The 14,075-nt window shown below is 30.1% G+C and overlaps 2 protein-coding genes across 2 annotated transcripts; one reads left to right on the top strand and one right to left on the bottom strand.

Annotated features, from left to right (window-relative positions):
- The first annotated feature begins 5,199 nt into the window (after positions 1-5,199).
- On the top strand, positions 5,200-8,811 carry Tbh (Tyramine beta hydroxylase). Its single transcript, XM_088205471.1, has 6 exons — positions 5,200-5,368; positions 6,469-6,836; positions 7,101-7,808; positions 7,873-8,055; positions 8,127-8,314; positions 8,383-8,811. Exons 1-6 carry the CDS (start codon positions 5,266-5,268, stop codon positions 8,630-8,632), a joined length of 1,800 nt encoding a protein of 599 aa, XP_088061597.1. The 5' UTR covers positions 5,200-5,265; the 3' UTR covers positions 8,633-8,811.
- Positions 8,812-10,766: 1,955 nt separating this feature from the next.
- Positions 10,767-12,289, bottom strand: LOC148237961 (AH receptor-interacting protein). Its single transcript, XM_088181425.1, has 6 exons — positions 12,128-12,289; positions 11,856-12,041; positions 11,615-11,780; positions 11,372-11,558; positions 11,160-11,302; positions 10,767-11,089 (listed from the first exon to the last, which is right to left on the bottom strand). The coding sequence occupies exons 1-6, from the start codon at positions 12,212-12,214 to the stop codon at positions 10,887-10,889; spliced, it is 972 nt and encodes a 323-aa protein (XP_088037551.1). The 5' UTR covers positions 12,215-12,289; the 3' UTR covers positions 10,767-10,886.
- Positions 12,290-14,075: the final 1,786 nt, after the last annotated feature.

Genomic DNA, 14,075 nt, shown 5'->3' with positions numbered 1-14,075 from the left:
AGATGATTCTTCAACTTTTCAGTATATTATCGAGCATATGTGTCAGTTCAATAAGCATCTCTGACAAATAAGGTGTGAATCGCCAACAGAACGCAAGATGACTAGGACTGATGAAAAGTATCATAGTCATGACCTTGTACTCTATAGGAAAAAACCCGTTCTTGAACAAGGTTGCAAATATAGTACAAAATAAAGTTTAGATTTATATTCCTTCGTATATTTTAGATGAAACCGATTATGAATATATCCCAAAACTGACAGAAACCGAATGTATACTATCTTATAATAATATTCTAAAATATACAAAACACGGTGCCTGACATTGATTCTTTTCTGATTCTTATCTTCTTATTTGTAGGCTATTTTCTGATTATTATTTTTAGCATGCTTCTTATTTGATAAATATTTATGGTTGCTATAGTTCATTAATACGATAAGAAGGTGTGAGTTACACTAGCAAGTAGTTATATTATTCTTTGATATTACTCCTAAACTCATCAATATAAAAATAAATGGAACTGAACACCATTTACTATGTTTTTAGGGAGATATTATTTTTCTATTCCCAAATTCTTTGACGTTCTCCAAAATAATTGTATGCTTATATAAATATTTTTATCAATACATATGTTATAACTTAATTATTGCATAATTTATTTTCCATTTATATGACAATACGATTATTTTCATTATTATTGCGTGTTTATTAGAATTCAGCAGTAGTGGTGGAATAAATACCGAAAGAATTGTGGAAATTCTTCGCAACCGAGATATGCGAACGATCGGGAAAGGCAGTCGCTTTATTGCATTCCTATGGTGTTCGTAAAACTCTATTATATGCGTTTATTAAATTCTCTTAGGGAATCGCCGAGCCGAAGTGAGAGAATGTTCTAGAATTAGAATGTGGCTCATTAATTGAGGTTGCTCGTATGACAAAAAATATTGTAGAAAATATTTTTACAAAAACAATGAAATATTTTATAACAGCAAAATAAAGAGGATTTGCATAGTAAAATAAATCGATATCCAAAAATATCTTACATGCATAAACGAATTTTGTGTATATTTTTCTAAAATGTTATCGTTAAATACAGAAAACGATAAAATATATAGCAAATATTTTTTTAAACTAATTATTATGCTATAGTTTTACAAATTTATATCAATAGTAATCATATCAAGAAACGCGAAGGAAAGTATATGTGGTATGTATTTGATATATTATTCATATATGAATTACTTGATGGCGCAGCATATATTTTAGTTTTTTTTCGTATAGTTTGTAACCAGGGATGCTTTCCTGGGGGTTCGCAGGGGTTCGCGCGAACCCTTTGATGTGAATGCTATGGTTCGTGCGAACCCCCCCGTTAATCAGAAAAAAATACTTTCGTTTTTGATGATTATCGGTGATTTTCTACTACTTTACGATTTTTAACTGTTTCTTTCAAATATTATCATATTTCGTCATTTATGGCGCCAATATTCAAATTTTGTTGATAAATTTTCTATGTCGATAAAAACGATCTCTACGAAGACGGCGGCATTAGTTTTTGGTAACCATGCATTGACCGTGCGCACATTTTTCGCCTAACTTCCAAGATGAAGTTCCATATGGTGAAGTTTCCTCCTAGGCCTCGAACTAGCCACTCTCAAGTAATTTCTAATAAAATCATCAGCTAGTATGTTACTCTACCAAATAATATTTCAATGAGAATATTAACACTTTACCGACCGCTCACGCCATATGGAGTGCGAGCCTGCCGAACGTTAAATACCGCGCACGCCATATGGAGTGAGCGGTAGCTATGATTTCGTAATCAAATTAAAAATATATGCTTAGAGATTTTTTAAGATTTTTTTTTGAAAAAAATTAAATATTAGTATGAAGTTTCATTTGATATTGAAAAAAAATATTTAATTACTGTGCCTGGCCTTATTATTAGACACGTTTGTATATATATTATAAATTGTTTATATATTATAATTTTTAAAGCAGAAATTCGTTTTTTTGCTATTTTATTATTTTTTATAGCATTAGTTATTGAAAAAGAACTAATTTAGTTGTGAGAAGTCATAAATTCTATTTTTTTAATTCAAAACAAAAATAAAAATATTTTTCACTATGCAATTCGGGACTATATTTAAAATATTTTGTATGTCCTTCTTTAGATTAAATAAGTGCCTGAATTAAATGCCCCGCAATGCCGCACAATGACCCGCAATAGATTTTACCAAATACTACGTTTCATGCATTTTTCAAATAACGAAAATGTACCTTTGAACTCTGGACGACTATTTAAAGTTAAAAAAATTATAGACTATTTTTCTGAAAGATTTGAAAATTTGTATAAACCTAATCAAAATTTATCTTTAGATGAAGGGATGATTCCATGGCGAGGGCGATTAAACTTTCGCGTATATAATCCGAGTAAACTAACCAAATACGGAATTTTAATTAGAATGCTTTGTGAATCTAAGTCGGGATACATATCAAAATTTAAAATTTATTCAGGACCTGGGACTTGTTTAAAAGATTCCGTTTTAGATTTAACCTCAACTAGTACTAATAAATGGCACCATTTATATATGGATAACTTTTATAATAGTGTTGAGATGGCAAAAATATTATACAAGAAAAAAATAAGAATATGTGGCACTATACGAAAAAATCGGGGCTTACCGGATATTCTAAAAAAGGCTAAACTACGAATATTTGAAAGTAAATATAAGCGAAACGGGGAAATTTTATTACAATTGTGGAAAACAGTAAAGAGTAGAGATATTCGAATGATATCAACAATCCATAATACAAATATTGTAAACACTGAAAAAACTGACAGAAGAACTGGGCTGCGTATAAAAAAAACAATTTGTATAATTGATTACAATAAATACATGAAGGGAGTAGATCGGGCTGATCAATACCTTTCGTACTATCCAATATATCGTAAAACTAAAAAATGGACGAAAAAAGTGGCCATGTATTTATTTAACTGTGCATTATTCAATGCATTTACGGTGTATAGAAGTGTAAATTCAAACAGCAATATAAAGTTTTATGATTATTTAATGAAAATAGCAAAATATTGGATAGAGGAAAAAACATCAGAAACAGAAACACCAACAAAGACAATGTACAATATCTGTGTATGTGCCTGGAAGATTTCGCATTACGATGGAGCGAATTACAATGGTGAGTGAATATTTTATTGCAATTGAATTATATATCAGTAAGCTCATATTAGTAAAAATGTCATTTCTCATTTTTGTAGATAATCATTTGCACAAAATATCACAATACGAAAAAAAAGTGTGCTTGAAAAAAGTTTTTTTAAATTTGAAAAAGTTTGAGAACCGCTGGATGACTCAATTTAAATTATTTTTATTTAAATTTCTAGGTTATTCATTTTTATAATTTTAAAATCAAGATAATCATTTTAAAAATCTAATAATAAGGAAATGTAATAATTAATTTTTATTTCCGGCGATCCACATGTTGAGAACCACCTAATAATGACTTAAATTGATGCATTGATACATTTTTAACATGTTTAGAAAAATTCAACTAAATATTCGGACCGTATCGAAAAATACATAAATTTAAATAAAAAAGGTAAAATTCGCGAAGATTTGCGAAAAGGTGCCGGTATTTAGCGTAAGTCTGGTAGTGAAACTGCCGGTCGGTAAAGTGTTAATATTAAAAAAAATGTTAGAAAATATTCACTGCAAATGCGATTTCCCCCTGGTAAATTTTTGGGAAAGCATCCCTGCTTGTAGCTGTATATGACGGTTGACTTAAAATATAACTGACTTGTTTAAACCGCGCAGTGAGAAACTAAGATTTTTCTCAAAAGCTGATAATTTTGTTTAAGGGCATAAGACGCGTTATTTGGCCACATAGAGATAGACTCTATTTTTGATTAAAAATATTATTTTAACTTAAAAAATATCTATTTAGTCGTGCAATGGGAAATTTTGCAAAGATGCATAAAACTCGTCATTATTAAAAGAATAATATTATGTAAGTTAGCAATAAATATTTTTTTCAGATACACATTTTATGTATAATTAGAAAATTAATATTTTAAGAGACAAAGCTCAGCCAACTCAAGCTAGGAAAAAAAGAGTTCGGCACCAAGATTGAGAAGAAGAAAATTGGTAAATTTAACATTAAGCAGCACAATAAACAAAAACAGCTTTTAATCAGGCGAGTATGGTGAGATAATTTCCCTTTCGCTCGCTCGCGTGTTAAGTTACGAGAGTGAGTGAGAGATAAGGGCATGCGAACCGCATGCCTATATCTCTCACTCACTATATTTTATTAATTATAAACTGGTACAGTTTATCAGTACAGCCTATGAACGATCTAGTTCTGTTTTTGAAATTATTCATCATGATATTTATCCGTGAAATAAGGAAAATCTGTAAAATCCTAATCGGTGATGATTAATCAGTATTTTAAATATATAATAATCACTAATTTCGATATTGTAGACACGATAGAAATTAACAAAAAATTCGAATTCAAACCCAGATATTTCTGGTATTAAACAGAGATTATACCCATTATATTGTTTATAAAAATAATTTACTAATTTATCAAAAAATCTTTATTTATTTATTTTATTTATTAATTGTTAAAATAAAAATCATAGATCCATCCTTTATATTATATATAAAAACTAGGCATGTTATTTACATACAAATATATTTTAAATTAATTATTTTTATTCTACAAAAATGAGCAAATCGAAAATATTTTAAAATACAATGTACACGATTTTTTACCAATATTTCTAAAATGGTAAAATAATTTTCACAGAGATGCATTATTTAACTTATTTTCACGTTACGCAGCTAAGTAATTCGCGATTTAAAAAAAATGTAAATAAAAGTAACGTAAAACTTCTTATTGCGTGGGGCTAAAATACTATTTTGGTAAGTAGGTAATTATATATGTTTTAAATATCCTTTATTTATTCAACTACTTGTCGAAAGCCAATTCTTCTCCTAATGAAAAATAATTTGCTTCTTCTTCCTAATACATTTATATATAAAATTATATATCGATTATTCATTTGATTATTACTTATAGTATTTATCCCAACCCTCGATTGAACGTGCCTAACAACACGTTCGCTTTAAGCATGAATTCCCTTTCCCCCCTATAGGTTATAAAAGAGAACCCTCGAATGAAAATGGCGCAGTCGCCATTTGACCGTCGACATGCAGCAGCATCCGCACGAGAGTAAATAATTAATCACCATGATCTTACCTTTCGGACTATTGGCTGTTCTAGTTGCTACTCTTGTAGAAGTAGATCTGGCTCCGGAAAAACTATTACCCCAATTGATTCAACGCCCGCCAGGTTTGTATCACTGCATATTGTATTTTAACCATAAAACTTTCAAATCTGTTTTATATATTATATACAAAAAAAATTCTCGTTATTTTACATATATTTATTTGATTCACAATTTAAGTCGTAACCTTGTTATAAAAGTTTTCATATGAACGCTAGATAACCGATCGTTTTCACTGCGACGGCACGATTTTATTGCTTTTGACGTGGATTCTAAACAAGGACGTCATTTGGGGGCAAATGCTCCAACCCCTTGAATGTCGTCAGAAAAATGCATGTCATTTAATTGAATACTATTAATCTTAATGAAATCTAAATATTAAAAAAATGACCACAGATTGGCGAACTTTTGCCCCCCTTTGAAATATCTGAAATGACGTCTCAGTGTCATACCATTATTTTATTTTTTATTAATTTTGCACTATTATTACAGCTAACAATTAATATATATCACAAGTCACAATGCACAACTTGACTAGATTTTTTTAAATTATTTATCATGATATTCATCCGTGAGATTGTTAAAATCTATGAAAACATAATATGTGATGATTCATCAGAAATATAATTATATGATAAAAAAAATCGTGAGTTCATGTAAGATTCGAACACAACCTATAATTTATAAGCAATGGTTCCTATCATTACTCCATGTGTCTATTCGGCTTATTGTGAATATTTTTTATTTGCTTTGGTATACTTGACTAGGTGACCGGATTATTGCGCAAATGAAACTTCGCACATGAAAATTCCACACATAGATGATTGTTTGATTGTCAAATATATTTTACTTTTAATTCTAACTGCTTTATATTTTTAAGTAAAAGTTTATGTACTTATAAATGTAAATATCATATCAATGTAAATAACTAATATAATTATCAAATATTTTTAAAACATGATATTTTTAAATTAAAATCATTTTGACATCTGTGATATATAAACATTATTTTTTTATATGTATATATTGATATATTATTAAATGTACATACATATATGTTGACCATATAGGATCAGAACAATTGCGGATAGGCTACTTTATTTTCTCTCCATTATGTTATATAGATTTGAATTTATATACCTAATACAATTGATGCTTTTTGCAGAAGAAACGAATACGCAAAAAACGGACAGGGTTTCTCTGGATAGTACTGGAGACGTTGATCTGACATGGTGGCTCGATTATAAAAATGGGCTCGTTACCCTGAGGATTTCTTTTAGTGATAGAACGCCACCCTTCGACTGGTTTGCTTTTGGATTCTCCGATAGGGGACTGATGACCAATGCTGATTATTGCTTGTTAGTTTTGGAAAAAAGAAAAGCTCGTCTTGTGGATGTCCACTCTGATGAAAATGGAACTTTGAGGAATGACGTCATGGAAGACTGTTTGGATTTCTCTTGGAACGAGGAAGAGAAAACCTTACAATTTTCTAGATATTTCGATACTTGCGACCAACAAGACTATGTGATTGAGGTAAGTGAGCTTTTTAGTTGCTATACCCTGACATTTTAACACATACATGATTCATATATACTTTGAAATTTGCAAGTAGACCAGTATTTTTATAATTTATAACAAAAATACAAAGCATCATGATGGGGATTGAAAATAAATGGGGAATAAAAGGGTGAAATGTGACCATTTTTTCTACGATATTCTCTTGATATCTATTCCAGAAGCACATTTTTCAACAAAAATATACTATCTGTGTGTGTAAAAATATACTAACAATTTTAGGAAGGCACTACACATATAATATGGGCCAGAGGCAACGGAAGTGCAAGCTATCCCCCGAGCGTTCCAGATGAGGATCAAGGCATGGTCCGAACTCGACTTCTAACAACCGACGAAGAACCAGAGCCTCTGCCGTATGGCACCAAAATATTTGAAGTCACAGTAAAAGAACTGAAAGTTCCTGCTATTCCTACACTGTACCAATGCAAAGTGTTCAAGTTACCAGAGTGGCTCCTTGAAAAGAAGCACCACATTGTCCAATTCGAAGCCATCATATCCGAATCCAGCGAAGGTTTGGTCCATCACATTGAGCTGTTTTACTGTGATGCTCCGGCAGATGAGGATATATCGATGTACGAGGGTTCCTGCTTTGATTTAAAGCGTCCCAAAGACACTCAAGTCTGCGCTAAGGTCAGATCGGCTTGGGCTATGGGGGCTCCTCCTTTTAAATATCCAGAGCAAGCGGGACTATCGTTTGGAGGACCTTACGCTAACTCATATGTGATGTTGGAGGTGCATTATAACAATCCTCTCGAACTGAAAGATTATGTGGATAGTTCTGGAATACGTATTTACCTATCTCCAACATTGAGAAAGTACGAAGCGTCTATTCTGGAATTCGGTTTGGAATATATAGATAAAATGACAATTCCTCCCAATTTAGCCAAATTTGAATTAGCTGGTTTTTGTACTGTTGCTTGTACTAAAACAGTGAGTATGATGTAAATTAGTAAAGTATTTCAAATTATATATTAATTAAATAAATTCCTCTTAGGCTTTACCATCTGGTGGGATTGTTATATTCGGATCTCAACTTCACACTCATCTTCTTGGCAAATCAGTTAAAACCAGACACATAAGGAGTGGAATAGAACTACCACCCATAGACTATGATTTACATTATAATTCAAGCTTTCAAGAAATACGCATACTGAAAAGATTCGTACATATTAAACCGGTATCATTTTAAATATAAAATTAAAACATGTGTATATTTATTAAGTACAAATACAAAAAATAACTTTTTAGGGCGACTTAATTATAACATCTTGCGTCTATGACAGTTCTGAAAAGAATAATGTTACATTCGGAGGACATTCAATACAAGATGAGATGTGCGTGAACTACGTCCATTACTATCCAGCCACAGACTTGGAAGTGTGCAAAAGTTCAGTCAGCACGAAAGCTTTAAACAAATTCTTCGAAGAAGAACTTCGGTACGTTTATTATTTACCTTCAAGTTACTAATATTATAAAATAGTCTCTAATTGATTATTGTATTTAGGGATAACTTTGCACCCGAAAAAGGGGTTCGTGCTAATTATAACAGCGTCAAAGCATGGGACGAGGACACTATTGATAAATTAAAAAGGCTGTATTTCGAAGACACAATCAGTATGCAGTGTAACAGTTCTAATGGTGATCGATTCCCTGGTTCTTGGGATACTAATAAAATTGATCCGATTTATGTTCCTTATCATTTTCCCGAGAGAAAGTGTCCGGAGCTACGAAGGGGATATAATTTAAATTATTAAAATATAACTTTATTACCCAATGATTGACTAAACAATAAATTATTTATGTACTTGTATATAGTAAGCATATATTTAAGCTGTTGTGTGAACAATAAATACATGTAATTATGATTGTTATGTTGTAATATAATAAAAATATTATCGTATGTTAATGTAGATAAATTGCTTTTTGAACAACATCCTTAAGTTTTTAATATTAATTTTTTTTACATCACAATAATTATATCATTCCATTTTTTTAATAGTGCAATAGTATTGTCCGGACAATCTTTTAGTGATCAATATAAAATTATTCTTCAAAAATATATTTTTAATCTCGAAATGGCCGTAGATTAGGTTTTCTGGTAATTTGTGATATTGTTTATAAGTTATATAAGAGAGCTTTGAATGCTTCACTCTTACTCTTTCTTAGAGAGTATATTAAAATTATCATATTTTAAATTTATCAGCACGATAGATTGGGTGTGTAAGTTGATGACTAACACCTGTAAGATTTAGGTTGAATGATTCGTGATCTATTGGTGATGTGATTAAGTGTCACATAATTTATACTGGTTATTGTTTAGTTCCGCCTCAAGGTGTCTGCTTTATATGTGACAGTGTGATAATTACCAATATTTTTTCTAGACGTGTTTCGAAACTTATGAAAAAAGTTTGTTCAGCCAAAATTTACAATTTTCTAAATAGCCATTGTTTGTCCAACAAAAAAAATGAAAATACACTTTTGAGTAACGTAGCTTAAAAAAAATATTGCATCAAAAATATTTTAAATTTGAATAAACAACATCGAAATATTCCAATGATACCGATCGAAAACATTGAGATAAAACATAGTTGCACTTCATGGTTTGTAATAAACAAGAGAAAAAATGATGCCAGGGCTACCCATAATCGTTGCCTCGAAATTTATTGTGAAAGATTCGCTAAAAGTGTCAAAACTTATAGATTTATAGATATCTCTAGGAATTATTAACCCTTTAAGTAGTGAGTAAATGTATACACATTTGTTAATTTGTTTGTATGTACCTGGAAGTGAGTTAATTTTACGTATTTTTCCATAATTATCTCTGTTGTTACTTATTTATTAAAAAATCAGTGATTCTCAACGTTTTATTAATTTGATTTAATCTACTACTTGTTGTATTAGTGTGTTTCAATAATTTATTTTAACGCTTTTCTATTATTAAATTTCATTAAAATTAAAAAATATTATTCAGTTGTTTGAAAAAATAAGACTTTTTGGTGGGTGATTTATCGGCAAATTTTGAAAATAATTTTTTTTGTAATAATATAACTAAAAAGTGTAATTAAACATTTTTATATATAATATAAATTACAGATTATAATAACAAAAATGTTATACACTAAGCATACATTATACACTGTTACAAAAAGTAAAAAGAATAATAAAAAGTAATAGTGAAGAAAGCAGAAAAAAATTTATACAACCGTTAACATGATAACCCTAGAAACAAATAGTACATAAAGCTACATTACATTGTTTGCATAGGTATGATAATGCAATATGTCCATTGGCAACTATTTCCTTTTCCAATCTAGTGATTACCATTTAGATTTACAGACTCTTTATTTATATTTTTCCCTGTATTTTTCTACTTTTAAAATCAATGATTAATTCGTCCGCTAATGTGCTTCTCAATGTCAAGTATGACATTGGTTTTTCATTTAAGCTTTTTTTTCTTATAGTCTCACAATACAAAATATACGAATTTATTACACAGCTATTTAGTAAGTGATAGAATATTTTCATCCACCGACAGAGAAATTTCCATGATATATGATGAAAGGAGTAAGTCAAAGCGATCAACTACTCACATATTTAAATGTTTTAGTCGACTATGGCCTGGGAACAAGATATACTTTCTTTCATATTTTTTTATTACGTTTGTTCATGGTTGCATTTTGAAACTATTTTGCATATTTGATGGAACGCAAACTAATGTTAGCCGTCGGTTAGAAGACGAGAATTCAGCCGAACTCGCACCGCCGAATTGACCAAGATGATCATTAAATAAGCCGCTTTACATTTTGACTGTTTCATCTAGTCAGCCGAATTTCCTGAGTGTTACAGATTTTGGAAAAGTTTTTAGAAGACAAAATAAAAATACATTCGGATGACTAAAACATTTTATTGTAATGTTATTACAAATGAAATAAAAATATTAAAGCATGTATATAACTCTATCACAGAAACAACATAAATATACTCTAAACATCAAAACAATAAATAAAATTAAGTAAATGCACTTTTGAATCTTATTTTATCTTCTTCGTCTCTCTCTTTTTGTACTTTTTCAATCACTTTCAATTCTTTATCGGCACCAACAGTAAGACTAGGATCCAATTCTTTGACTTTATTAAAGTCTTTGATGGCGGCTGCAGGACTCCATACATTCGAATAAGCTTTACCACGTCTAAATAAAGCTTTCACATTATCTGAAATACAAGACAACTATTAGTATAAATAGAACTATAGTATAAATAAGATAGTAATATAAAATAATACCTGGATGTGTTTCCAAAATCTTTGAACAATGTTCAATCACTGGATAGTAATCCTCTTCGAATAATTTACACTGACAATAATTCAGTAAGATTGGAACTTTGATTTCATTCAAATTATTCCAATCTTCGTCGTGTGGCTTCTCTCTAAAAGGATTTAAACAGTACATATATAGTAATACAATTATAAAAATTTATTACTTTATATGTACTAACTTGTTCATCAGTTGTTCACTGTAACCTATCGCTATTGAATAGCTTTCAGCGGCTTTTGTATATTGCTTATTTCTAAAGAAATCGTTGCCCTTTTCTTTCAGCTTGGGTATCATTACAACTTTTTCTTCATCAGATAACTGCCAACCGTCTTTCTCGTAATCTTCCGGATATTCAACCCCTAACAATTCTATAAAATAATATATCATCAGCAATGTCTCTTATAAAATAAATAATAATAAATACCTATGATAAATTCTAAATCGGACGGTTTGCTAATAAGTTCGTTTAAATCTTTATAACCGATGCCTTCGTTTTGTAGAGTCATCGAGCAGAAATGTGTCCGTTTTCCTTCACTAGACTTATCCAAGTCGCGTAATGTTTTTGAGACAAAAGGATATTGTATAACAAGCTATAAGTTAAAAAAAAAAAAATTTTAATGCTCCAAGTTTCATAATTATTATCATATAATAAATTAAATTCTAACGCTTTTATCCACTGTAAACTTAGCCACTTCGTTTACGGACATTTTCTTTACAATTACTTCCCACACTTCAAGTTTGAATTTTTTACCCAGCACCAATGTCATTGGTTCTTTTTTACCAATGATTCTAGAATCATCAATGACTCTATTTTCTGAATCGGTAGTTCTTGTTTGAAAATGAAAACGCACCTTAAACATAGCACATATTATTGTATTATACTATTAGTCACCATATGTTACAGTAAATAATTTGGAGTTAAATTAATATATTTTACCTTGCAACCATCTCTTAATGGTTTATAAACTGTACCCGTGTGTATAATTTCTTTTTTTATTAAACAATTTTCAATATCTGGATCCATTTTATGGACAAATATTGGATTTATAAACGTATGGAAGAAATTGTAGGCGTTGACAGCGTCATCTATGTACTTTTTAAAACCCTAACAGCTTAAAAAATGGCTATTAATTTTTATCTATTTTTAAATTAATAAAAACTACTCTTTTATAGAGATAACATAAAAAATAGTAAATTATTTAAAATTGCATTATTGCTTCAGTGAAAAAATTTCATTTTGACTATTTTACTAAATATGAAATATGTCTATTAATTATAAAAAAAATGTTAGTTAATAATATAAAAATAGTTATTTATAACTTTATTATATAAATATTTGATAACATAGAATATTTAGGAGTAATTGTAAATAAAAAATTAAATTTTAAAGAACATTATTATTACATATAATAGGTATATTATCCAATATAAAAATTATAAGTATAAACACAATTTTTTTTAAATATGTTTAAAATAAAATTTAATAAACAAAAAAAAATTACATACTTCACAGTCTACATGCTCCGTACACAGGTATACCATACGTCCCGGTTTGACCGGGATTGTCCTGGTTTCACACATCTGTCAAGGTTTAATCGGGATGGTCTTTTTTAGCTGTCCCGGTTAAGAGTTTATCGGTAGACATTTTTTAGTTGTGCAATAATCTAATTGAAGTGAGGTAATTGTCTAACTACATGATTCTTTGATTAATATTTACGATATAAATATATGTCTTAAGTATTATTAACATAATAAATTCATCATTTTTTTTCAATATTAAAATATTAAATTATTAACTTAAGAATTGCCCATAAATAAGGAAACATATTGGAAAGAAATGTTTAAAGTAACACAGCTATATGTATTATCGCTTTTTGCCACGATAAACCATGTTTTCTTTTTGATAGCGAGGGGTCAAGAACAGCCATTGTAAAATTGTGGTTCGGGATCTCGTGCTGTATTTATTTTTAAATTCTGAACATAAAAATATCAGCGGTTTTAATAAAGAGAAAAAACTATATCAGGATTCCGAGAAATAGTATTATGAATGATGTTTCTAAGAAACTACAGTACAGTACGTGTAAAAATAATTACTATAAAGCAAATGTATGTATCAGGCACGTACCATGAGATACCTTTCCTTTCGCTCGCTTATCGAGAGCGAGTGAAAGGATATTGATGACTGATTGAAACTGATTGACTTTTGATGACTTCTCTGTGTGAAGATAAAAGTGCATTTGATTATAAAATCGAAGGATTTGGTAAAAAACAAAGAGTGTTTTTTTATTTCAGAGTATCACAAGGATTCAATTTGGATATTCTGCTCCTACTTATATTTTCCAAATACGTATATGTGGCAATATAGAACTCTTTTTGAGAATAATGTTTGACTTTAAAGTGTATTTCTTTATCCGGCAGATTTCTCTTACAGTTTGGATGCTTTAACTAGAAATATGTTTGTCAATAACGTGTAATTATCGTTCAAGCGGAGATGGAGGCGTTGAAGATGCTTGATTTTGTTGTGCGGAGCGCGTGTCATTTTAACAATTTATTGCCAACTTGCGTTCTGTATGATACGCTTGTTTATAACATTCTCGAATATGGTTCGATTTGCTGGAATTCCAGCAAAGCGAAGTACTTCTTGTTGCTAGGGATGCTCCAGAGAAAGTTTCTAAGATATATCGACAAGAGGGAGTGCGGTTCGTATTCGTTTCCTAGTGCCTTTTTCCTATGAACGTTGAGATACAACTGATTACATTCTAGAAGTAGCTTGTATTGAAGGCCATTTTTAGCTGATATAGAGTCGCAATTGCGTCCCTTATTATTAACCGTCGCGGCCAGAATGTCAGCGCTCAAGCACGCTCTCCTTTCACGAGCTATTCGGC

The sequence above is a fragment of the Plectrocnemia conspersa genome, unplaced genomic scaffold (genome assembly GCF_051122295.1).
Source record: "Plectrocnemia conspersa isolate PC_06_02 unplaced genomic scaffold, ASM5112229v1 ptg000002l, whole genome shotgun sequence".
NCBI lineage: Eukaryota > Metazoa > Arthropoda > Insecta > Trichoptera > Polycentropodidae > Plectrocnemia > Plectrocnemia conspersa.
The sequence above is the reverse complement of the archived record's forward strand: the minus strand, read 5'-3'. Positions and strand labels throughout refer to the sequence as shown.